Raw genomic sequence first — 26733 nt, forward strand, 5'->3', positions numbered from 1 at the left:
GCTGCTGATGTTGGAGACAGATATTGGTTTTGACAGAAGTTCAAAGGCTTTTCTTATTTCCTCTGATTGCCTCACTGGCTGGGTTTTTGCTGGATCTGGACATCTTCATCTTCTATCCTCCTCTCACTTTAGGAAATGCTAAACTGCAGCTGTGGGCTTCTCTGCATTCTCTGATATGATGGATTTATAAATGGATATTTATCCTACAGGAACATTTTATTCAAACCTCATCTGACTTTTCTTTGTGCATTTATTAAAGTAAACCTAAAGGAAGGTGCCTACTCTCCCTGCTGTAGAAAAGGATGCTCTAAGGAGTATCCCCATAGATGGGGGGTGTTGAGGGGAGACCTGAACATTTCCTCTATGAGGTCTTCTATCACTAAGGCTTTGTGTCTAATGAGTTTCTACTGTGGGCTACCTATGGCTCACTCCCTTGTGTCCTTCTCCGCTAAATGGCAAGAGATGAGGAGCAGGGAATCATGCAAGATAATTCTTTTTTGTCGCAGTGGGATTTATTTTTTCTTGACCAGATAGAAGTTATTTCCAGGGTTCATTTAAAAAAAGACATGTTCAGGCAAAACCTGAAGAGGGAATGAAAATTATTTAATCTGACTTCTGGAAAAGAATGAGGGACAATGAAGGGGAAGCCACTGAATTGCTTTAGTGGTTCCTCACAAGGTTAGGAGAAAGAAAGGAAGGTTTCCAACCTTTTGGATGCCCCTAATATCCCTATGGTGAATTTATAGGAGGGTACAGATGTGTTATACAGGAACGGATGTGTTTTGATCTGTATCAATGGCAGGAATATTCCCATCGATGAGAGAACCAATCCGCTCTTGTTTTCCAGTAGAGCCTAATTACCCAATCAACCAAAAAGTACCTGCTATGTACCAGCCACTCTATTAGGCCCTAGATATACAAAGAAAAACTCAAAGTAGATTTTAACCTCAAGGAGATTACACTCTAATGAAGGAGACAATACACACACACACACACACACACACACACACATACAGAGAACAGAATGACAGAGTTGGGTTGTGTAATGTTGAGATTTCCTTTATGTGAATCTCAAAGTCTAGTTTAGGGGCTCATGATGGTCTTTGGCCATAATGAGAATTCCCTCTAAGTCAATGGAATCAAAGGTAATTTTCTTCTTCCTGTGACAGACAGACAATGAAAAGAAACAAAATGGCTGTTTCCATATGGTATCAAAACAATTTTCCCTCTGAAAAATGTTACACGAGATTTTTATTTACTTTCTAATTAGTAGGAAGAGGGAATGGAGTTGGTCTACAAGAGCATTTGCTCTATTTAAACTACGCACATACAGACAAATGTAAGGCTCTCTGTCATAGACAACAGGAATATACCGATTCCTATTTGACTAGTTGTTTATTTGACTCAGTTAAACAAGCACTTAGTAAGCACCTGTGATGTGTCAGGTCCTAGGACACAGATTCTGGAGCTACAGAGATAAAAAGAAACAAGTTCCTGCTGTCCATGAGCTTTCTATTTATATTCATAGCTAAGTTTAATTTTGGTGATTCCATTTCTGTGTTTAGTAGCTCTATCGGCTTTCAGGACAGACCATGTGTTCCTAGGAGAGGCCATGGTCATTGTGTTTCTTTGGAAGTTGTCTGTCTCTGTGAGTTCCTAGAGGTGAGCTCAACCTACTATGTGTCAACATGAATGCAATGGCGGCCTTGTTCCTCTTCCATATCCTCACACACAGAGCCTTACAAACCAGCCAGCATCAACTCTCCGGGGCTCTTATTTTTAAAAGCAAACAAATTTGTTTGTGAAACAATACTGGAGAAAACTGTAGGAAATATAGCCATTTTCCTCCTAGATTATCAACCACCCTACCAGGAGTAAGAAAGGTGATGATGCTTTCAGCTATTTTAGTCATGCAGTGTTCCTATTTGGGGAAAAGAATGTGAAAGGATGTCCAGCCATCCCTGCTGCTTGGATTTGGAATCTCCCAAGGACATCAGTGAGAAAACACAAAAAAGTCCATGTGACCTTTGCATGTATGCCTTTTACATGTATGTTAGTGGTACTCTTCTAAAGATGGATTTTTTAAAAACTTACTTCATAGCCTGATGTATGTTTTTGCAGAAATAATGGAGTCTTAGGCTAAAAACTGGAATAGATCTCAGAGGTCATTTGGCTAACTTCCTCATTTCACACTATAGGAAACCAAGGACCAGACAATAAAAGTGACTTCCCTCAGGTTACACAGGTAGTGAGTAGCAGAGATGAGATTTGAACCCAGGGCTTCCACCTCCAGATGGGACCCTCTTTCTACAACTCTATGTTGCCTCTCACTTTTGTACCAAAATAGATAGTTTTTGGTCTTTAGTTGGGATTTCTTCAGTTTATAGAATTCCCATTGTGGAAACTTCTTCCACTGATACAAATCAGCAATATCTTCTAGTCTTAAAGAGATGCCAAAGGCATTGAAAGTTCATGGGACTTGCCCAGGTTCATACAACTAGTGAGGGTCAGAGGTAGGTCTTGAACTCAGGTCTTCCTTTTGCTAAGATCAGACCTTTATCCACTATACCATGCTGCCTCATCTGCTGTCCAGAGTTACCAGAATTGAAAGAGGGTTTTAGAAAGATTGAATTGATTAGGATTAGGATTAACTTGGAAAGAAGACTGAAGCTTACCGAATGTTTTGTATTTTATTGAAAACTACTTGGAAGACTATGGTTTAAGGCCAGAAGGGATCTTAGAGATCATCTAGTGAAATCCATCTTTTTTACAGTTGGGGAAGCTGAGGTCCATAGAGGTGAGGTGATTTAGGAAGTAAATTGCAAAGCCAGCCCTTGAACACAAATCATTGGAGTCCAAATCTTGCATACTTTCCACTCTGCCATCTTATACTTAACCTGAAATCCCGGAGAGTGAATCAAAGAGTGCTAAGCTGTAGCAATGGATTTCGTGCCCTACATTATGATGGCCAGCTATCACTGCTGGAATTGAATGAGATGACTTGGGTATCTGAATTTAGGGTTGGTGCCAGTTCCCAGTCCGTTGTGGTCTAGGGATTATGGTCTCCCTAACACCAAAGCCCCAGACCAACTGGTTGCAGAATGAAAACTTAACCTGCTAAGCTTTGGTCTATGTTCCCCCTGTTCACTCCTGTGACTGACTGATGTTGTAACTGGACTGACTGCTTTTGTATCAGCCATAGTAGCCTTAGCAAAATCTTTCATTCAATTAAACAAACATTGATGAAGCACTTACTATGTTTTTTCAGTTCTTTATTTACTCTCAGTCCTCTTGATTTCTGAGAACCATCAGTCTGTGATGTCAAGCAAAAGGAACTTTAGAACCTTAAATGCAAATGGAATTTCTTGCCATCCTCCATTTAGTTCATTTTTAAAAATACCTGACAAGATCCTTCTAAAGACCTACTATATCTGAATAAGATCATGTCAATACGTTAATATTCTTTAAGCTCCTTTCCAATGGGGACTGTTTCATTTGGTTCTTTTTATCCCCTAGTCCATTCCTGACCACACAGTAGGTGCTTATTCCATGCTTGTTGGATTGAATTGAATATCAAAGAAAAAATTCAGTGAATCTGTACATTTGGTTTTTTTCTGATATTTTCTTCCAAATCACTTTCTAATGAGTGTATGAAGGTAAAATAAAATGAATACTATCAGTGGCCAATAAAATGAGGAAGGAAAGAGGGAGCAGGACAGGAGACTGACCTTGATCTCAGAATATTATAGGAAATAGATGTTCTTTCAGTATATTCTCTTCTATGGATTATTTCTATGTAATAAAAATAACTTTTTAAAAAAGTTCTGCTCATCATTAAATTATTCAGAGACATTTGAACCATAAAAATTATCTACTTTAGTAGAGCAGCTGTAGAGCTATGTCTGTGGATACAGAAGAGCGAGTGTTGAGGTTATAAAACCATGAGAGTGGCATTTTATCTACAATTTGATTCATTCAACAAACACATATCGTATACCTACCATGCCAAGTGAGAACTTCTGTGAGAACTAAGAGGCTTCTTACTACCCAAGCCAGAGTTTAGCTTCCATTCTGCTATGATCAACAGTATCCCTTTAGGACAACCTAGCTGACATTCCTGTGTTAAGGAAGACATTTTCTGCAATACCACAAATCCCACCCCCCCCAAAAGGAACCTGGGGACCAGAAAGGTAAGTCAGAATGAGAATGAGAATTGGGCTCCTAAGTGCTATTTTCATAAATTTCCAAGAACCTAAGGAACAGTTGCTTGTCTGTCTGTGAAAGGAAGGACTGCTGTATTGATTTTACCGAGTTCTTTGAATAAATAAGTGAGTCTCTCCAAAGAGAAAAGGGAAAGAAAGTGATTGGTGGTCTTGTTACAGATCCTGTCATTATGACTGGACAAAGGTAAATAGGCCTTTTTTTCTGTAGGATGGGACAGGGTGGGAGAGAAGGAGTCTTCTTTGAGTCCTCTACATCCTCTTACCTTCCCACTGATGAAGTGGTGATTTGCATTCTTAAACACTGACAAAGATGAATAAGTGAATGAAGATGGATAGAACGTCATTCCGGATCCCATTTCCAAATAAAAACAAATGAGAATATCTTTCAGCATGTGAATCTGTGAAATTCATCATAGAATCATGGATTTGGAGCTGGAAAATACTTTAGTCCAAGGCTCTCCTTTCACAAATGAGGAAACTGAGGCCAAGAAAGAGGAAGAGACTTGTTCAAAGTCACAAAGGTAGGAAAGGGCAGATAGGATTTGAACTCGTCTTTTCTGATTCCAGATCCAGTGTGTTTTAGACTTTGATCAGGAAGATATTCTGGTCAAAATAAATTTAGGTAATCCAGAAGCAGCAGCTAAATGACAATTCAGTTCAGCAGACATTTAATGTGTGTCTGTTGTATCCCTGCTTTGTCTGGGGATCCAAGGACCAACACAAAGTAGTTCCTGTCTTCAAGAAGCTTACCTTCCACTGAGGCTAATCTACTTATGTTTGTGCTGATTTGGCCATCTCAGGGCAGATCTAGTTAATAGTTCATCATCTCCACAGTCTTTATGAACTGATTCTAAAAAAATAAGACATTTAAAGTCCATCTACTATTGGTTAGCTTTTGAAAAGATTTCCCTAGAAGAAAGCACACCTTTGTATATCATTTTCTTTCCTTAATTATTCATGTTAGAGTAGGAAAGTGCATTGTTCCCCACATGTCACTTGCGTGATTGAAGTGTGCGCGCGCGCATGTGTGTACACATGTGTGTGCGTGTGCGCATGTGTGTGCAGCCATAAAACCCCTGCCCCCAAAGAAATGCTGAAACATATGTATGTTGCAAACATGTGGCCGTAGTTATTGTTCAGTGACAGGCACTTACAGTGCAGCTGGTATTTTTCTCTTCTTGCTTTGATGATATTTTTATACAATTTTATATGCTGTGCGATTGAAAAATATTTGCTATTTTCATTTGTAGAACTCGACTTAGGCTTTTTATCAGATTTGGGGACATTTACTCAGCCAAGTCCTCCCACTATCTCTTTTCTTCCCTCCCTGCTTTCTGTCTGCCTTCCTTGTCTTTTTTCTCCCTCCTGTTTTCTTCTCTTCCCTCCCTCCCTCCTTCTCTTCCTTCCTTCCTTCCTTCCTTCCTTCCTTCCTTCCTTCCTTCCTTCCTTCCTTCCTTCCTTCCTCCCTTCCTTCCTTCCTTCTTCCTTGTTCTCTTTCCTCTTCTTCCTCCTCCTCCTTTTCTTCTTTTTTCTCTTCCCTTTCTCCTCCTTCCACCTCTACTTCCTTCTCCTTCTATTTCTCTCTTTTTCTCCTCCTCTTCTTCATTCCCCATCATTCTCCCTTCCCTCCTCTTCTTTTTTCTTTACTTCTTCCTCCTCCTTCCTCTGACAGAAGCCATTCAAACACCTAGCCAACAAAACAGACTACGGTCTTTTGCTCCTTTCCTCTGATATTACAGCCTCTCTCCCAGATGATGGATAAGGTGGGAAACAGAGGCCCAGTCAAAGGCTGGGTCAGATCAGGTGTTCAAGAAAGATCAGCTGACTTTTGTGGGCTGAATCTCAGGGATGGCTAGCCATGCTAATGTGGCCTTCCTTTAGACAGTCAGCTTTCTTGTCCATCCTAATGTTTGCTTTGGCTTTAAAGATGCTGCTTGCTCATCCCTGCTGGTGTTTAGGAATACAATATATTAAGCCATACATTGAAGGCAGCAATCGGGCCAGCTTTAGTCATTGATTACACTCCTGTCCAGATGAATCTGTGAGAAATGCTTAGTCCAGAGTTCCAGGAAGGTCTGGAGAGAAGGGAAAGATGAGAGCCAAACTTGAAACCCAAATCTTGCCGTTTCAGTGTCTCCATGAAGGGATTCAGTTCGGATTTCTCTTTGTATTCTTAAGGATTTCTTTAAGGTGGATGAGATTAAAAATAATTTTATCTTTAATTAAAGTCATAGAGATGAATGTCTGTATTTGGAAGAGGAAATGCACGTTGTGATGTGCATCATGAGGGAAGAAAATAATAAAAAATCTATTCTAAGGGTTAACATTTTACCCCAGTGATGTCGGTTTATCCCCTCAAATGACATCTTATTGTATCTCCAATTGCAAAAATAAACACTAAAGATTCATGTAAAAGAGTATTCTTGTTATCAGAAAAAAGCACACTTTAAAAACATGTTCTAGTAAAGAATAAATACTTGTATGTTGCTCTGGTTACCAAATAAAAAACAGAGATATCCACTCAGTTGGAATTTGAATGGTGAAAGAGCTGTTTTTTTCCTCAACTGTTCTCCACATTAATACAATGGTATGTATCTCCAATATCCATTCTACCATTAAAAAAAATATTCCTCTAACCTTCACATGCATTCCTTTCATATCCAAACACTGAGATTATGCTCATGTAAACACACACCTAAAATATACATAGAATCATCGAATTTCAGATCTGGAAGTTACTTTAGAGGACAGCTAGTCCAACCTCACATCCCCCTATTGCCCCATTTTATAGATGAGGAAATGGAGGTCCAGACAGGAGCATGCAGACAGTAAGTGGCACAGCCTGGATTTAAACTCATTTTAGTTACAAATTTTAGTCACAAATTTAGTTACTGTCAGCTCCTGAAAGAAGACAAAGCCACGAGTTGAGGGAGAAAGTGTCTCTAACTGAGATAGCTGGGCAGAACATCTACCACCTTGGGAGATATTTCATGAGTGCAGAGAAATGGATTTCCCAACCCAGAGACTATGAAAAGGTAAGGGTAGTTTGACATAGCAAGGCTTGGTCATGAGACCCTAGTCATCCTTGGCAATCCAGGCAAGGAAAATGACTTCATTCTGGCTGTTTTGACTTTCCTGCCATGAATTCCAATGGAAAGGGGGCAAGGATACTAGGAACTGGTCTAGTCCAAACTGGCTTTGTTTACAGGGCAAGATCCAGGGTGTGGTTCAGGTCAGCTTAATAGATATTATCTTAAAGGTAGGAATGTAAGGATATTACTGGAATTCTGACATTTCTAGGATCATTTAAGGGACTTGGCATGCAATATTATACTTGATATTAATTTCTGCCATTATCTTAACAATTTGTGTGTCACAGTCATACCACCATACCATACTATAGTAAGAATAATGAGTCCCCAAAGTGGTCACATTTCAGCAATGAAGATAAAAGTAGAGAAACCATGATAATTGGTTCCAGTCCATTGGAAATCTGCAGTGTGAATTCAAGTAATCTAACCACTCCAGGGTTTTCATTATCCGGGCTCATCAGGACCTTGCTGCATCTCAATGATGATATGTACGATGTGACTCCGTATAATTTCCTATGTCTCAGAACAAAACAATGTTCTAAGTGATGTTGTGGAGACTTGGGGGATGATAGTTGTGTAGACATCCCTAAGATACCCTTTGTCACATCCTAGCCTGGCTTCCACAGAGTGCAGCTGCCAAGGGGAGACATTTGCACCATCTTGCTGCTGTCTTTGGCGTCTTAAACTTTTCATTCCTTGCCCTCTAAAACATAGAGTTTGTGAATGGTCAGGACTTCCCTTCACTTCTACCAAAAATGGCCATCTGATGCTGAGTAAGGACAACTATTTCCCAGTCACTATCGATTTCTCCCTTCACCATGATGGGACAATCTCCCATGTCAGATTGGGGAACCACCCCCTCTTTACCATGCAGACTGGCCACTTCTCAGACTCTTGTAGTCTTACAGAGATGCCTGGCGTGCTAAGAGTTCAAGTGTTTTGCCGACGTTCACAGCTATTCCATAGCAGAGCCAAGATTTGTCCTCTGGTCTTAGCGCCTTCAAGGCTGGCCTCTATCTTCCTTATCCCACTGCCTCTAACTCAGAAGGCACCAAATGTGAACTCTCAACATTCCCTGCTGAAACCTGACCACATGATCTCTCCAGGTCTGGATCGGCTCACCCTGTGAGTGTGACAACACTGAGCTCCCTTGTGATCCTGGCCAGCTTTGGAGGCCTAGAAGCACAAAGGCTTTCTGCCTGTTTTGTGTTTCTCTGTCTCTGGATTTCAGGCAGTTACCACACTAGCATACAATAAAAATATCAAGATGCCACTTCTGTCTGTGAGTTAGTCAGTGTATGCCAGGTATAAGAACTGTCCACCTTCGCCAGGCACTGACACATTTTAATGATTTGAAGAACAGTAGGGATATGTGTGGAGAGTGTTTCTAGGCAGCTAGGATAAAGCACTGGGCCTGGAGTCAGGAAGATCTGAGTTCAAATTCAGCCTCAGACACTTACTAGCTGTGTGACCCTGAACAAGTCACTTCATCTCTGTCTGCATCAGTTTCTTCATTTGTAAAATGGGAATCATAATAGCACCTATCTTCCAGGGTTGTTGTGAAGGTCAAAGGAGATAATATTTGTAAAGCATTTTATCAACCTTAAAATGCTACATAAATGCTAGCTGTAATTGTGCATGCACACATGCACACACACACACACACACAAACACACACACGGGACAGCTGGGTGTTACCTTGGATAGAATGGTGGGCTTGGAACCAGGAAGACTTATCTTCCTGAGTTTGAATTTGGCATCAGACACTTACTAACTGTAATTCTGGGCAAGTCACTTAACCTTGTTTGCTTCAGTTTCCTCATCTGGAAAATGAGCTGGAGAAGGAAATGGCAAACCTGAGCAAGTCACTTAAACTGTTTGCCTCAGTTTCCTCATCTACAAAATGAAGATAATGATAACAGCTACCTCTAAGTACTGTTGTGAGAATCAAATGAGATCACATTCGTAAGGTGCTTAACACAGTGTTTAGGTCAAGTGAATGGTATTTAAATACTTAATAAATGCTGGTTCCCTCTTCTGCTTGGAAAGCTGACTCTTCTGCTCCCTAGAAAGGGCCTTTCCCTACTGACTTCCCCAAAGTAATTCTCATAGGGTTGACCCTTGCCTTTGCTTCTTCTGAGTCCTATTTCTCCTTTGACCCATTTATCTCTTTCCAGGTTGGGTTGACTTCAGTCAATTTACTGACTTATTAAAATCAGATGATTTAGGTGACATTCAGTTACTAGGTAAGCATCTGGGTCTAGAATATATGTTTCCTGTGGCTCTGAGCCCTCAGTGGCAGTTCTCATCATTCCCTTGAGCCTACCCCTCTCACCATCACTTCTCACAAGAGTAAGAGTGGATAGATTTGATTTCTCTTCCTGCTTCAATGTCCCTGTCCCATGCTGGACCTCCCATGAGTTGCTGTTTCCTTCCTGAGGGAGGTCTTTAGCTCTCCTGCATTTTCACAGCAAAGTGACAGACTAACTCAGAGCTAACTATGTGTTTGCAGTTCCGCTAACTAAATCACCCAGCTTCACCGACTTGTGTTCAACTCAGTTACCTCTTTCCATGCCTGCCCTCTCTTTCAGTATCTTTCAGAAGAATGTTCCAGAATTTTCTTCTTACAAGGTTAAAATGTCCAGATTAGTGAAGGATCCATGATTTTAATAGTGTCACTTTAGATCACCCCCCAACTCTAACCAGGTTTGAAGCATTGCCTTGGACTCTGAGAAGTTAGGTGACGTGACCAATAGGTATTAGGGATGAGACCTGAACCTAAGTCTTCCTTGCTCTAAGACACCCCTCTGTTCCTCATGCCACCATGTTGTTTCTAAAATCCAGGGTTATGATTAGCCATACAATTATAATATGGTTTCCAATAATATTAAAGAAAATCGTTTTTTTTTGAGGATTCCTCTCAAACTTTCCCAGCAGCCTTTGAGGCTGATGCCATTATTGGGATGAGTCACTTAGAGTTGGGATTTAGAACTACACCCACAAGTGATGACTCTTCGTGTGGGTACTTCCTTCAAGGTTATAAAGTTAGTCATCATTGTTCTTTCCTCAATAAACACATGGATGAATGCCTTTCTACAGAATTAATGAAAATATACATCAGAAATATTTGAAGCTCATTCATTTAAAAGGGGACACAGGAGGTCCTCCCAAGTCCTCTGGCATCATGCACCTGATAAGGAGAATGCTTAAACATATACAAGATACTGTCCAGTGTATTTACTGAACTTACAGCATATACTTTCCATGTCTCATCAATTTTGCCTCCACAATCAAACATCCGGGACTCTTAGAAGCTTCATTCATAAGATGCTCGATGGATTGAGTGAGACACAGCTCCACAACATTTTTTAGATCTATCTCCCCACTCCGCTCAATGTCTATCACTCTCATTTGCCCTTCATCACCTCTTACCTGGACTGTGGCAATCACCTCCCACTTGAGGTCCTTGCCTCCCATCTCTCTTCTCTCTAATCTATCTTGTATACCCATGCCAAAGAGAAATTCTGACCTGGCAAATGACTCCCCTCCTGAAGAAGCTCTTGTTAATCCCTGTTGCCTCTGAGATCAATCAACATTCATTAAGCATCTACTAAGTGCTGAATAAAATACAAAATCCTGTTTGGCATTTCAAGCCCTTCAAAATTGGCTTCTGAGCTATCTTTCCTATCTGATTCCACATTACAGTCCTCACACGCTTCCTTTTCTGTCCAAACTCACCTGTTTGCTATTCCCCCCTCCTTTCTTTGCACACATTTCCCCTCCCCACTAAGCCAGAGTTGTTCTCCCTTTTCACTTCCTCTTCTGGGAACACCCAGCTCCATTTAACACTTAGCTTCCAGGCTCACCTCCTAAAAGAGGCCTTCTTTTCATGGTGTCATCACAACCAACTCCTCCTCTTGCCCCCAAATCACCTTTTCTCCTCTTTGTGTATATTTTATGTCTGCATGCATGTTAAGACCCTCCTCTCTTCCCCAGTAAAACAGAAGCAGGTATTTGGTCTTCGTTTTCTTTTGGTACCCTCAGTCCTCAGCACCGGGCCTGGTACTCACAGCTGAAGAAACACAGAATTACAGAAGTTCAAGAGTTGGGGTGGATTTTGTGGCCCATTTCATCCAACCCATACCCAAAGAATCCCCACTAGGACATGCCCAATATGTGATGGTTTGTCTTACCTTGGTTTGCAGACCTTCAAGGAGGAGGAGCCCACCCTCCCTAGAGGCAGCCCATTCCACTCCTGGGATGCTCCTGCCCCAAGGTTTGTTGACATTAGACCTGGATCTTGCCTTTGGGTAGCTTCCACCTATGACTGGCTCCATACTTCTAACCTCTGTAGACAAACAGAACACAGAGAATCTGTTTGCTATGTGCTAGTCACTATGTGCTATCTAAATCCAGATAGCATGGACCTCCCCCACCCAAACTTCTCTCCTCTGGGCCTAACATGCCCAATTATTACAACCTTGGGGGACCTGCACCAAAGGCTGTTCACCATCCTCGTTGCCTTTCTTTGCATTCTGTCCAGCTCATCAATTGTTGTTCAGTCATATCCAACTCTTTGTCACCCAATTTCAGGTTTTCTGGGCAAAGATACTGGAACACTTTGCCATTTCCTTCTCCAGCTCATTTTACAGATTGGGAAACTGATGCAAAGAGGGTTGCACAGCTAGAAAGTTTCTGAGGCTGGATTTGAACCCAGATCTTCCTGACTCCATCCACTGTCCCATCACTGGGCAACTTATCAATGCCATTCTTTAAATGTAGGGTCCAGAGTAGAACACAGCATTTAAGCTGTGGGTCAACCAGAGCAGGACTCTCAGCTCTGTATTGCTGCAAGCCTGGCTTCTCTTACTGCCCTCCAAGATTACATTAGCGTTTTAGGTCACTGCATCATACCACTGACTCATGCTGAGCTTGTAGGTCACTAAAACCCCAGTTTGAACAAATTCCTACCAAACTAAGCCTCTCCTATCTCCCATTTTTTGTGTGCAAGTTTCAGACTTTACATTTATCCTGATGGAATTTCATAGTATCAGATTCAGCTCAATGTTCTGGCCTGTTGAGATGTGTTTGGATCCTGACTGGCATCTAGTTAGGGGCAGCTTAGATGGTGCTATGCATAGAGCCCTAGGCCTGGAGTCAGGAAGAATCTGAGTTCAAGCCTAGCTTCAGACACGTAGTAGATGTATGACCCTGGGTAAGTCACCTAGCCTCTACCTCAGTTTTCTCATCTGTAAAATGAGGATCTCAGGATTGTTGTGAGGATCAAGTCAGATCATTGTAAAGTTCTTAGCATAATGCTTGGCACACAGAATGCACTACGTAAATGCTCATCATCATCACCATCATCATCATCATTTAGCATCCCATCCACAAATATGTTGAACAGGCTATTATTTCCAGTGACTTTATCCAAGTCACTGAAAAATACATTGATGTGCTTTGAATTGAATAAAATGGAATTGGATTCCTATGCCCTTGTGCCTGGCTATCTTTCCCTCTTGGATGTGAGCTTCAACTACTGATGTGATTATTTGGAATTAGACAGACCAAGGACTTAGATGCAGAGGAGACCTTAGAAGCCATCAAATTCAACCCCTCACTTTAAATAGGAGGGAACAGAGGCAGATAGAGGGTAAGGGACTAGCCCAGGGCCATCTAGTTCATGTCTGAGGAAAGATTTGAACCCAGGTCTTCCTGACCCCAAGTCCTGTGCCCTTTTCTCTCTTGGCTGCCTTGCAGCCTCCCATCCTCAGTTGTGATGCTAAGCTCCCCTCCAAAGAAGTTTTCTATCCAATTTTGTCAGTTTTCACATCTTCAATTCAACAGACCTTTGTTAAGTACTTTTTAGTCAGGTAATACGCATGAATTAGTCACCTATTACGTAGCAAGTGTCTGTTATATACAATGCAATATGCTCCAGAGGTGGAGAACCTGTGGTCTTGAGGCCACATGTGGTCTTCTAGGTCTTCAAGTGTGACCCTTTGACAGAATCCAAACTTCACAGAAGAAATCCCCTTCAAAAAAGGATTTGTTCTGTAAAACTTGAACTCAGTCCAAAGGCCATAACCAAGGACATTGAAGGCCATATGAGCTGTGAGGCTGCAGGTTCCCCACCCCGAAGCCATGGGAACACAATAACATCCCCAAGACTGCTCTTGCAGTTAAAGAGCTTGTATTTTATTGGATGTGTGGATTAAAAAAATAGATACAGTTAAGTAATGCCTCAAAACTCCTTTGATATTATTAATGAGTATTCCTTTCAAAAATGCCCATCCTGTGACCTCTTATTCTTGTCTTCACATAAATTTGCCCTCGGTCTGCCTCATGCTGTGGGTCATGTTTACTTTCTCTCGACATTGGGATTATGCCAATGGGAGGAGATATGTTAGCTGTTAATTTGGGAAAAGAGAGGCCACTTATAAATGGAAGCATCAGAGAAGGTATCCTGATAACAGTGATGCCTGAATTGAGTCAGGAAATGAGGTCAGGATTCTAGAGGATGAGGCTGGAGGTAGAGGGCATTCCAGGTGCGATAAGTGGTTGTGTGAAGGGATGGAAACAAACGATGGATAGATTGATTGCTCCCTTCAGGGGACACTTTGTCTAGAATATATAGTACATTGATGGGTGCAATAGGACATGACTGGAAAGATTGTGGGAGCCTTTAAATGGAAGACCAAGGAGTTTGTATTTGTTCCTAGAGGCAATGGGGAGCAACAGGAAGCCTTTGAGTAGGGTATGTTGGGACTTGTGCCATAGTGGGGATCCTTAGCCAGCCATGTAAGGGATAGATTGAAGACAGAAGGTATGGGAATGGAGTTCACAAATTAGGAGCTATTGCAAAAACTCAGGAAAATGCTAACATTGGGAGAGATCATACAGATGGGAGGAGAACCAAGAGAAATCTACTTCCCAGAAACCAAGGGAGGACAGAGTGTCTGAGAGAAGAGAGTGGCTGATGCTGTCCAAAGCTATATAGACGTCAGATAGGGTAGATAAAAGGCTGCTGAATTTAACCATAAGGAGAACGATTTCATTCTGGTGATGGGATCAGAATACAAATGGCAAAGGAAGAGCTGAGTGAGTGGTGGGGAAATGGAGGCAGGAAATGGAGAAAGAGCAGAGTAGTAAAGGGTGAAAGCCTGAGAGGATATGGGATCAACTGAAGGCTTTTTAGAAATAAGGGAGACTGGACCTGGTTGTAAGCAATGGGGGAAAGGAGTCCCTTATTACTTTCCTAAGAGTTTTAGTAGGATGTAAACTCCTTAAAGGCAGGCCCTGTCAAAAAGTTCAGCATTAAAAAATGGATAAAATTTTATTGGTGGAAATGAAATAAAGAATATTTCTATTTCTTACCATCAGCTTTTCCACTGTACCTTAAGGCCTATGGGACCTTTTCATCTGACTTGAGCTGAAACCTCCATGAGTTGTCTCCCCCATTAGAAGGGGAGCTCCTTGAGGGCAGGGACTGCCTCGCTTTTGTAGCATAGTGCTTTGCACATGAACGCTTGATAAATACCTTTCCATTCCATCATTTTGTCTCTGTATCTCCAGGACCTATCACAGTATGTGGTAGGTAGTAGGTCTTTAATAAGGATCCTAGACTGATTTTATGTCTTTTCCTACCCTTTTTGCTTTCCCCTTGTTATTCTAGCATGCAGTCAACCACATCAATGCATAACTCATCTGATTTCCATAGTTGGCTATAGCTTGGAACTGGGCCACTTACTTCTGGTCTTAGATCTCAGAAGACCTTTCATTCCTTGGCCTCAGTGACACTCCCCTTTACAGCTGACCTCACTTTTGGGAAAGAGCAATTTGACTTTGTGTCTGGACTAAGGGATAACTCAGTGGTTGGTTGGGAAACATGAAACTATTTCAGGTCTATGCCTTCACATCAGTGGAGGCCAGTGATGGAAGAATGATATGAAATGGAAGCCCTACAACTCAAGACAGATCATTAGCAATGATGTGTGATTGAAAAGCATTATTACCAAACAGGGATTTTCTGCCTTAGCTTAACTCTTGATGGCTGCTTTTGGCCACTGACTGAGAAAATGTCAATATTTTTAAAAAGACGCATGAGGGATACAGAGTCCCTGCTCAGGCCCATATATGAAACTTTGCCACCTTGGTAGGACCTGACAGAGCTTCTCTTGTATTGACTGGTATGGTCTTTGAGTATTCTGAGTCATGTCCATAAAGCATTTGACGAAGAAAAGGATTTTTTCTCTTATCTCCTTGTGCTTTCCCTATAAATAGGGCATCCATTAAAACTATTCACCAAATATAATTTGAAAAAATACCTCATGTTTATTAAAGGTCCCTTCTTCCTATAATCTCTTCTTTCCCATATCACCCTTTTGACCTTATTATCTTATTGGCCTGTAGAGTCAGTGAGGGACCCAGCAGGTGATTTCCCTCTCTTCTTTTAGTGACTCCATCTTTTGCCACCATTTCCATAGAAAATGACCAATCACACCCACCTCCCCATACCCAGTGCCATGTTGATGCTTTTACTCTTCCTCAGTTTTCCTGCTATGCTTCCTGACAAGATAGACATTTTAATCAAAGTGCAATGAAATTTTCCAAAGTCCATTCCCACTTCCAGATAATGCCCAAAGATCACACTGGATATGAATCTTGAGAGTCAAATGTTTGGTCAAACAAATTGATGCCCAGAATATGCAGTTAGTTGATTGCTGTCCTTCATTCTTGAAAGGGACCAAAATGACATCATTATGTTGGGGTCAAGATGCAATGTGTCTGACTTTGGCTGATCAGACCAATATGAGCCCATAATATTCTACCACAGGTTGGGCACAAATAGTCCATGTGAACATTCAGAATGGAGATGGCTCCAAATTTGTGCATCTCACATTTCTTTTGAGTCATTCTGCTTTACTCATGGAGTATGGCACCTTCTTTGATGTAGGCATGCCATGCCGGGTTGTCTTGTGCCAGTGTCTCCCATGTCTCACAATCAGTTCCAAAGTTCTTCAGTTCATCACTTCTCCTGACCTCCCTGTGAGCACTTGCCTTGTGTGAGTTCTCCATAAAACAGTCTTTTAGGCAAATGTAGGTTTGTCATTGGAAGAAGATGGCTGGACCATCAAAGTTGTGATCTTTGCAATAGAATTTGAATGCTTAGCAGTTCAACTCAAGAAAGCACCTCAGAGTCCCATATCTCATCTTGCCAGGTGATCTTTAGAATCTTCCTAAGACAATTCAAAGGGAAATGATTGAGTTTCATGGCATGGAGCTGGTAGACTGTCCAGGTTTCACAGGTGTACAACAATGAGGTCATCACAACAGCTTTGTAGACCCTCACTTTGGTAGGCAGTCTAATATCTCTCCTTTCCCACATTCTCTTTTGGAGCCTCCCAAACATTGATCTAGTTCTGGCAATATATGCATCAGCCTCATCATATGTTCTATATACACCTTAAATGTGAAAAAAAGCAGGCCAAGCCCTTGGGAGGGGTGGCAATTAGTTCAATGAGCTCATGGTCTTTTACTAAATAGAAGTTAGTCCAGTGGGATATGTGTAGCACAGGAATAAAGAAGATCTGCTTTTAACAGGTAGCTCCTTGCCTGTTAGCTCCACCCCCACTCCACGGAAATTTAAAATTTTTAGGTGGGTGTGTCATCATTAAGTGTTTTTCTTCTTGTATTTCTAATCCTAGTGTTAGTCAAAACCTAGAGATCCAAAATCTCTAGGCTGTTTTTATAAGCTTACTGAATCAAGACAGTGTGGTCCAGTAGAAAGAGCCCTGACTCTAGAGTCACAGCACCTGGTTTCAAATTCTACCTTTCTCACTACCTGTGTGATACCTCGTCTTTTTGGACTTCAGTTTCCTCCCTTATAAAATAAGTGTGCTGTACATGATGGCATCTGAGGTTCTTTCCAGAAATAGGATTGTAATCATAGGATCCATTGCGATACACTCATTCTTGTGAGACATTTTCCTGAAAGTCATATTTGCTCGCTCATGATATTCACATGATTTTAAAACTGATTAAATGAAAACTTGGGGTAAGTAATAATTCATAATTATATGGTATGTTATAGTTTTCTAAGTGCTTTAGATGTGTAATACAAAGAATGAGACACTGGGAGTCAGGAAGAGCTGAGCTGAAATACTCCCCATCATCACACTCATTAGCTGTGGAGCCGTGAGTAAGGCACTTCACCTCTCAACCTCAATTTCCTCACCTACAACATGGGTATAATAATAAAATAATAATTGAATAACATATAATATTATTATGTCATAAAAGTCCTATTTCACGGGACTTTTGTAAGGATTAAATGAAATCATGCTTGTAAAGTGCTTTGGACATGTTAAAGAACTCTGATCTAGTTACTATTGTTGTAAACATCAGTGTTATCAAATTTGATGGAAGGAGGAGGCCTGAATTCCCCTTTGTCTTTACTTTCCTTCTTCTTTTTCTCCTAACAGGCATAAAGCGACGTCCTCATGGCTCACCAGCCCCAAGCACAGGCTCATCGAGTCGTCTTACGTTGCCAGGTCGGTCCTTAGCAGCATACTCTGGTATATTGTCCATGACTACACTGACATTCTGGTTCCCAGTTATTGAGTTGAACACTTTGTGAGTGGAAGCTCTGGTTCCTCACTCATCTGGGTTATATTATGCCAATATCCCTCACTCAAATCAAAGTCAACGGCAAGTTATGTCATTGTCTTGATGTCATGGTCCTCTTTGAGAAAGAAGGACGAACACAACAACAGCAATGAACAACAATTGAGCTGATATATACATGATATATATGTATGTGTGTATGTATGCATGCATGAATGTATGTCTACATACTCACACCTCCACTTCTGTAATCCAAACATCAGCGGCTTCTTAGGAAATGAATATAGCCTGAGCCTTTGTCAGCCAACATTTATTAAGTGTCTCCTACTGGTTAGGCACTCTCACAACATTTAGGGTGACCAGAAAGAAGAAAATTATGACGTTCCTTGATGAACTGGGTCACTTGGTAATATCTTCAGGAGCCTAAATTTTAAAGTATAAATTTAAATAACATTCCTGAAATGCTTTTGAAAATATTTCCCATGTAGTTATTTGAATAGATTACCCTTGATTCAGTCTCTTAATTCTATCTGCAGTCAACTGCACAACCCCATAAATTCAGAGGTTCTCCATTTCTCCTTTCCTCCCCTCTCCTATTCTCTCCCCTCCTCTCTTTTCTTCCCCTTCTCACCTCTCTCCTCTCCTCCCTTCCTGTCCCCTGTCCTTTCCTGTCCTATCCTGTCTTCCCCTCCTCTCCATTCCTCTCCCCTCCCTCTCCTCTTCTCTCCTCACATCACCTCTTCTTTACCTTCCTCTCTTCTTCTTCCCTCCCCACCCCTCTATTTTCCTTTACTCTCCCCTCCTCTCCTCCCCTCTCCTCCTCTGTTGCCCGCTGTGTGAAATTCACTGAAGAATGCTGGTATTTGAAGACCACTACTTTCTGATGGTTACCTTGAATGTCTTGCCTTACCTTCCTCCTCTCCACATATTCCAGACTTCAGCCAACCCAGATTACTCATTGCTTTCAGAACTTTCATTGTACTAAAGACCTTATACATTTGTTCCTGCTATATCCTGTGACAAAAACATGCCCTCCCTCACCTTCTTCCTCTGCTCAACTTTTCCTTGTCCTTGGAAGCCTTGGACCTCACCAGCTAGTAATCACTGTGACAACTGCACATCTTTGACTTTGTAGCTCTCTGATGTTTGTGTCATGGAATTTTGTGTACCTTTGTTATTTGTGGCATCTTAGCCTCCTAGAGGGTTACAGTCTCTAAGACAACAAGGCTTATGTTTCAGCAGGACATTTTATTTCCCTAATGCCCTGTGTGTTTCACTAATATTTGATGAATGACTTATCCTTTAAAATAGCAATAAAGGAGGAGGGACTGAGGGTGCTAGTGTGAGTTCACTTAGATTTTACTGCAAAAACTGTTGTTTGATGAACCTAGGGAGTCCTGGTGTATCTGGATGTGACTGCCTCATTTGTGCTTAACTCTCTTAGGTCTCAGGAATTAGGGATTTGAAAGCTATACTTCTTTTTGTTGTTTCTTGTAGGGAAGCAAGCACTGCTTTGGCATCGATGAAACCTCTAAAGAGGAATCCTAGCCATCATTACTCTATCTTTCTCATCAAGCTGATGTGAGAATTATGGAAATAATTGGTTTAGGAGGAAGTTCTGGAGTCAGAGAACCTGGGTTTAAATCCTGCTTCTATCCTCTCTAGGCCTCAGTTTCCTTTTCTGTAAAAAAAGAAGCTTGGATTAGATGAGCTTTGAGGCCCTCTCCAGATGGAGACTAATGCCCTTATGATGTAATGACTCATCTTTCTTGGTAAAGAGGGGAAAGATCAGGACAAAAGTTGAAGTAATTTGAAATCTGTGGAAGAATATCATTACATAAGTATCACAGGATCTAAGGAAGGGGTATTCAGCAGAGTAGATAGGGGAGAGGGCTTGGAGACAGCAAGAGCTGGGCCCAAACTCTGCTTCAGACCTACTAGCTGTGTTACCCTGGGCAACTTGTTTTCCATCTCTAAGCCTCAGTTTCCTCATTTGTAAAATGGAGATAATGATAAGGCAATGTCCACCTCACAGAGCCAGTGTGAGATCAGGCAAGATAAGGTCTTTAGAAGCCTTGAAGCCCAAGATGGGACTCAGTGGATGCCTACTGCTAATCTAGTACAGGCCAGTTAGCTGGCAATTATGTCTACCCAGATTAACTCATCATGGACAGTCAGAAGACATCAAACAAGGTGCCAGTGGAGAAAATCTGATCAACACAATTAGTTAGAATAAGGAAGGAAAATAGGAGAAGTTACTAGTCAGTGGATTTCTACTCAAGGGTTGCAAATTAGATCAAAGGGAGCCTTCTATTTGCATCAGAACTTTGACTGGATATGATAATGATAATATGATAATGACAGATTGAAGCAAAGGGAGTGAAGGTAGTGAATGCATCATGAAAAAAGGTAAGAAATATAAGTAGAGAGAAAGCCCTAATACAGAGACTCCCAGGCTGAGCTTCAGAGGCTGGTAGTCAGTGTAGTATATGGAACTTTGGACTTGGAGTCAGGAAGATCTGAATTCAAATCCTGTCTCAGGCACTTACCAGCTGTGTGGCTCTGGGCAAGTCCTGCCAACCCTATCTGCCTCAATTTCTTCATCTGAAAAACTGAGATAATAATAGCACCTACCTCAAAGTATTGTTGTGACATAATATGTGAAATGCTTTTCAAGCTTTAAAGAACTATTTAAATGTTAGTCGTTGTTTATAGGAATGCTAGCATCCAAAGTGAGCTGAGGCTGAAGTATATGATAAGGCTTTGTATTTGTTTTTTTTTAAATTATGTCATGGGAAAGAGAAAGATCTAAGAAGGGGGTAGAATCACTGTTTCAGATGAATTGGGTGATGGTAATAGGTAACAAAGAGAAGCCAAAACTATTTAACTCTGATTCATCTATTTTCTGTACCAAGAAGAATAAACTTAGTAATGAAAAAGCTAGAGATTAATGAATAAGTGAAAGAAAGAAAGAAAAAAAGTATTATTAAAGAGCAAAAAAATGAGTATTATCCTTGTTATGTACAAATCAGGATAGCTAGGTGGTACAATGGACAGAGCCCTGGCCCTGGAGTCAGGAAGACCTAAATTCAAATCCAGCTTCAGACACTCACTAGCTATGTGACTTTGGGCAAGTCATTTAACTCTGCTTTAGTTCTTCATCTGTAAAATGGGCTGGAGAAGGAAATGGAAAACTACTCCAGCATCTCTGCCAAGAAAGCCTCAAAAGGGGTCAAGAAGAGTCAGATAACTGGACAATGACTGACCAAATACACGAATTATTCTACTAAGCATTCATGATGCAGAAGCAAAAGCCGAGAGAGCCCCTACTCTCAGGGATCTCACATTCCAATAGGGAGCAGACACATATAGGAGGCTCCAGCTGCCTATTAAAATACAAAGGCCTGGTGATTGTTAGGGTTCAGGGCTAAAGCAGAGACCAATGTATCTTCTTTAAAGTCATTTCTGTTAACAAGATCGTGCCATATTCTAGTGTTGAACCATTTGATGGCCCCAAGGGCTTTGGTATTGAGAATTTTCTTCTCTGGGTCTTTGGTAGCTGTAGCTGCGGGGCAGGCAGGAGCTGTAGCACCTTCAGGGAGGAGCTGACAGGCCACATATCCATGAGTATTTCATGACTGAAGGGGCCACTGTGAAAGCAGGATCTGTGGTCTGGGGGCATGGATGTTCTTAGGGCTCTTGGCTTTACCTGTTGGTGGCATTTGGTTGGTGACTAGTACTGGTGATTGTAGAAGATATCCCAGGCTGTCTCCACCATGGTCCAAGAGGAGATGATTATTGTGATGGTTTGACACGTGCCACTTCCTGGCCCTCCCTTAGGGTATGTTTCATCCTCAGCTGGGCTGGTTTGCCTGCCCAATTGGTGGGTCCTTTCTCCACAAGAGTTGCCCCCTAGATGATTGTTATAAGGTCCAGTCTGGAAATAAGGCTATTTTTCTGAGGACACAGCTATTCTCAGGATTCCTGAATTCAGGGTTCTGGGGTGTTTTGACAAGAGTCTGAAGGGTAGAAGTGATTTGATCCATCTGGTACATGCTATCTCTTGTCCATCCTTCAGGGAGAATGATGTTTTAAGAAGTCTGGTTTGCCTAATAGAAGTATGAAACCAAAATAAATGAAATGATAAGAAAACACCAATTTGTCTTCAATAAGCTCTCAACAATTATTATCAGTAATGAAAATCTTTAAGTTATGATACACCAGCCTTGATGAACAACTGTACATGTCAGGATACTGCAAGAATTAGCATGTTTCCATTCAGAAAACCACAAAGTTACACAACGGTGACCTCAGACCCTTCATGTCTGTCAATGCAAAGTAGCTTCCCATATATGATATCCTTCCTAAGAGCCCCTTCAAGCAGCCTTTCCTTCAAGAGTCAGTCTGAAATGGCATGGGAGTGAAGAAGTATTCTCTCTCACTGCTGAAGCAAGCCACTGCAATCCTCCCTGATCTCAGGACTCAGGGTCTCCATTGGTGTCCAGTCCTAGGCCGCTTCCTCAGGGAGCCTGTCATTGGCCTGAAGGGATCCTTAGATTGGCAGGTACAGTACAACCTCTCTTCTGGACTCCTTTCATTTAGAAGCTATTTGCTCTGTAGTGACTGGGGCTACCCAAATGTGTTATAGTTAGTGCTATAGAACTCCCATGCTTCCTTTGATTTGCTAGAGTGAATTCTTTAGACTGAAAGTGCTTCTTTTCTCACCCTGTGTCTGTAGATCTGTCAGTGACATTGTATTTCTCCTGTTTTTAGGTGATTATGGATAGAACAACCTGCCTGAAGAACACCCACAGAGAAGTGACCTATTCTGCCCCTGGAAAAAACCATTTTAGGAAGTGCAAATTTATGAAAAAGCAAAACACTGAATGCAGTATAATTCCCAGAGGAGTTCACTTCACAATGTGATGCTGCATCCTCCCTGAGCTGGTTCAGGTTAATCATTCAGGTGTGAAGAGGAATGCCAAATAGTCCACTACATAATGTGTTCTGTGAATTCTTGTGTTCAGATTAGGACTTCAAGGGCTTTCCTAAGAAAAGCTAAGACTAGCGTGGACAGCCAGGATTATGGAACAGAGCACCAGGATTTAGAGGACACAGACATTCTACATTTTCACTTGTCCAGAAAGAGCTAAGCACCCAATTAGCAAGAATTATTCTTTAAAATATGACACTATCAAGTCAATCACATTAATAGCTCCCATCTGTGAACTACCATAGTAATGAATTCATTCTTATATTAAAATGAATTAGCTTTAATTACTCTTGTATTATTTTTTATACCACTAGTCACAAAGATGGTTTGAGGCCATGGGAATTGTTGATTGCCTTTCTAGTGGCAGCTCTGCCCCTTGAAATCACATTCAAACAAAATGCAGGTGTCCACCTCTCTGCCCTTTCCTTAAATGGGGAGATTCCCCAAAATGAACCTTTGCAGAGACCCTTCTACCTTCAGATTTCAGTTTTGTGCCTTAACGCTTACCATTCTTTCAGGTGAATGGATCAGATTCCCCTCCCCCAATAGGATGTGAAATGATGATTAGTTATTGATTTAGATTTGCACTCTGTACCTCGAAACAAAAAGACCTGATTTCAAATCGTCAGACACTTAATATCTGTGTGACCATGAGCAAATCATTTAACCTCTGAACTTCAGTTTCCTTATCTGTAAAATGTGGATAATAATACCTGTAAATGCAGTACAGAGATTTGTTGTGAAGTTCAAATACAAAATATGTAAGAGATAAAAATATGGAAATTACTTTGCAAATATAAAATGCTATATAAATGTCACTAGGTTCTGACTCATTATTTGGTAATATTTCCTTTTTACTTATTTTCTAATTTTATTCAATACCAGATGTGTATTTTTTTTTTTTACAATAATGGCTTTGCAATATACTTTTAAGATCTGGCAAGTTTAAATTGCTTATTTTTATTTTTCATTATTTCTCTGCACATGCTTTACTTTTTATCCTTCATTTTATGAATTTTGTTATTTTATGTAGTCCTTTGACATACTCCATTTAATTACGTTTGATATAGAATTAAATTTATTATTGGATAATGTCATCTTTATTGGGTTGACCTAACCATGTGCCATGAAGATCTATCAATGAATTAGTTACTTTTCTACCAGAAATTATCCGGTTACTGGCATATAAACCATGTCTTTATGTTGATAGATTAATTTACAGATAGTTAATATATTGCATTATGAATGATATTGCTCTTTCTATATTTTTATCTTGGTGATGTGTGGAAATTCTGATGGTTCTGTGAGTTTGTCCAAGATAACTGAAAATATTTATTATAAAAAATATATTGAATTATCTTGTTTTTTTCTAAATAAATCACAATATTTTCTGCTAAAAGAAATATCATAGAATCCAAATATTTTAGGGTACAAGTAGTGCTTATTGCTTTCCTTTCTTTCCTTGACTTTTGCTGTAGCTCATAGATCTAAATCTACGTAAAATAGTAGTGAGAGTGAGCAGATCAAGTGTGTTTTATGGCATTACTGAAGTGGGAAAGGCTCCAAAGTTCTTTCATTACTGATAATGCCAAATTTTGATTTAGGTACGTATTATTTATTGTGCTGAGACAAATAAAATTTTCCCATTGATATTGATTTTTATCAATGGCTTTTTATATTATAATATAATATTTATATTATATTATATTTATTTATATTTATATTATATATATATATTTATATTATATTATTATATGGTTTTATTATCTTACTGCAGATGTGCTATTATTGTGCTATTTTTTCTTAATTGTGGAGCTGTCCATTTCTAGTGTAAGCCCAACAATAATAATGAATCTAGCTTATTACTACTCTTATTCCTTCTATATGTGCAAAATGTGCTTAATGAACATATAGTCTATACACATATATATGTACATATATGAATATACTTGTATTATGTTTGGCAGCATTTTATTTAATACTTAGCATGAAAATTAACTGATAATATTCATTTATAATTCTCTGAATCTTAGCTTTCTGAATATTATTACTAAACCACTGCTAGTGACCCATTTGAAAGATTGTGGAAAACAGGAAAGACAGCATAGGTATAGAGAAGGAAAAATGTTTCTTTGATTTTCACAAAGGAGAAGTTAATGGAGTCTTCAGACTAAGGGACAGTGAGTTTGATTTTACTTTGCGGCAAAGATCTTGAAAGTATTATTAAAGGGTGAGTTTGTGAACATCTGAAAAAGGAAACAGTGATAGGGGAAGCTTGGCTTGTGCCAGACTGACCTTATTGACATTTTTGGCAAAATTAAGAGACTGGTAATGTTATTGCCCAGAAAATGATTTCACAGCAAAGCTTATGTATCTCTTAAATTTCGGCATATCATGTTCTAAATTCTATCCTTTCCAATTTTTGGAGAAAAAGCTTATGAAATTCTAAGTACTATTTTTAAAAAAAAAATGTGAAATTTCTCCCCTCCCCCCATGCTTTTGTGATAATCCGTCTGTCTTCATAGTCTTGAAGTTTACCGAATCTATGCCCTTGGCATTGAATTTAAGGGTCAGTTCCATTGACATCTAGTGAGTTCTGTCTATTTGAAATCTTTTGAAATCTACATGTTTGATATTTCTGAGGTAATGCCTTTATGATTTCTTGAAATATAATTGTGGAATTATTTTATTTTTTTTAACAAGGATTAACTTGATATTTTATTTTTTCTAATTACATGTAAAAACCATTTTTAGCATTTATATTTTTAAAATTTTGAGTTCCAAATTCTCTCTCCTTTCACCCCTTCCTGAAAAGGCAAGCAATTGAATATAGACTATGCAGGTGCAGTCATGCAAAACATTTCCATATTAGCCATATTATGAAAGAAAATACAGCTCAAAACACCCCACACCTCCCAAACAGCCAAAACACAAAGAAAAATAAAGTTTTAAAAAATATGCTTTGTTCTACATTCAGACTCTATCTGTCCTTTCTCTGGAGGTAGAGAACATTTTTCATCATAAGTCTTTTGGGATTGTCTTGGATTGTTGCATTGCTGTGAATAGGTAAGGCATGCATAGTTGATCACCATGAAATAGTGCTATCATTCTGTACAATATTCTCCTGGTTCTGCTCACTACACTTTGCATCAGTTCATGGAGGTCATTTTAGGTTTTTTTGAAACCCTCCTGCTCATAATTTTCTTTATAGCACAATAATATTTCATCACAATCATATACTACAACTTGTTCAGCAGTTTCCTGATTGATGAGTATCAGTTCAATTTTCAATTCTTTCCAACCACAAAAAGAGCTGCTATAAATATTTTTATACATATAGATTCTTTTCTTTTTTCTTTGATCTCTTTGGGATACAGACCTAGTAATGGTATTGCTGGATCAAAGGGTATATGCACAGTTATATAGCCCTTTGGCCATAGTTCCAAATTGCTTTCTAGAATGGTTGGATCAGTTCACAATGCCATCAACAATTCATTAGTGTCCCAATCTTCCCACATCTTCTCCAACATTTATTTTCCTTTTCTGTTTTATTAGTCAATCTGATAGGTGTGAGGTGGTACCTCAGAGTTGTTTTACTTTGCATTTCTCTAATGAATAGTGATTTAGAGTATTTTTATATGACTATAGATAGCTTTGATTTCTTCTGAAAGCTGCCTTTTTATATCCTTTGACCGTTTGCAAATTGGGGGATTATTTGTACTCTTATAGATTTGACTCGGTTCTCTATATATTTGAGAAATGAGACTTTTTATCAGAGAAACTTGTGGTAAAAATTCTC

At 40.0% G+C, this 26733-nt stretch overlaps 1 protein-coding gene across 6 annotated transcripts in view; it reads left to right on the forward strand.

Annotated features, from left to right (window-relative positions):
• The window catches only part of PDE1C (phosphodiesterase 1C), a 573123-nt gene that overhangs the window by 531097 nt on the left and 15293 nt on the right, over window positions 1–26733 (forward strand). For 5 of the 6 annotated variants that reach the window (XM_072598889.1, XM_072598887.1, XM_072598888.1 and 2 more), the window contains one exon: window positions 17800–17868. In XM_072598889.1, coding sequence (XP_072454990.1) covers window positions 17800–17868 — 69 coding nt within the window. Of the gene's footprint in view, window positions 1–17799; window positions 17869–22714; window positions 23753–26733 lie in introns of those variants that run through there. The other variant, XM_072598892.1, reaches the window with a different exon arrangement.

Source organism: Notamacropus eugenii, chromosome 3 (assembly GCF_028372415.1).
Source record: "Notamacropus eugenii isolate mMacEug1 chromosome 3, mMacEug1.pri_v2, whole genome shotgun sequence".
Taxonomy (NCBI): domain Eukaryota; kingdom Metazoa; phylum Chordata; class Mammalia; order Diprotodontia; family Macropodidae; genus Notamacropus; species Notamacropus eugenii.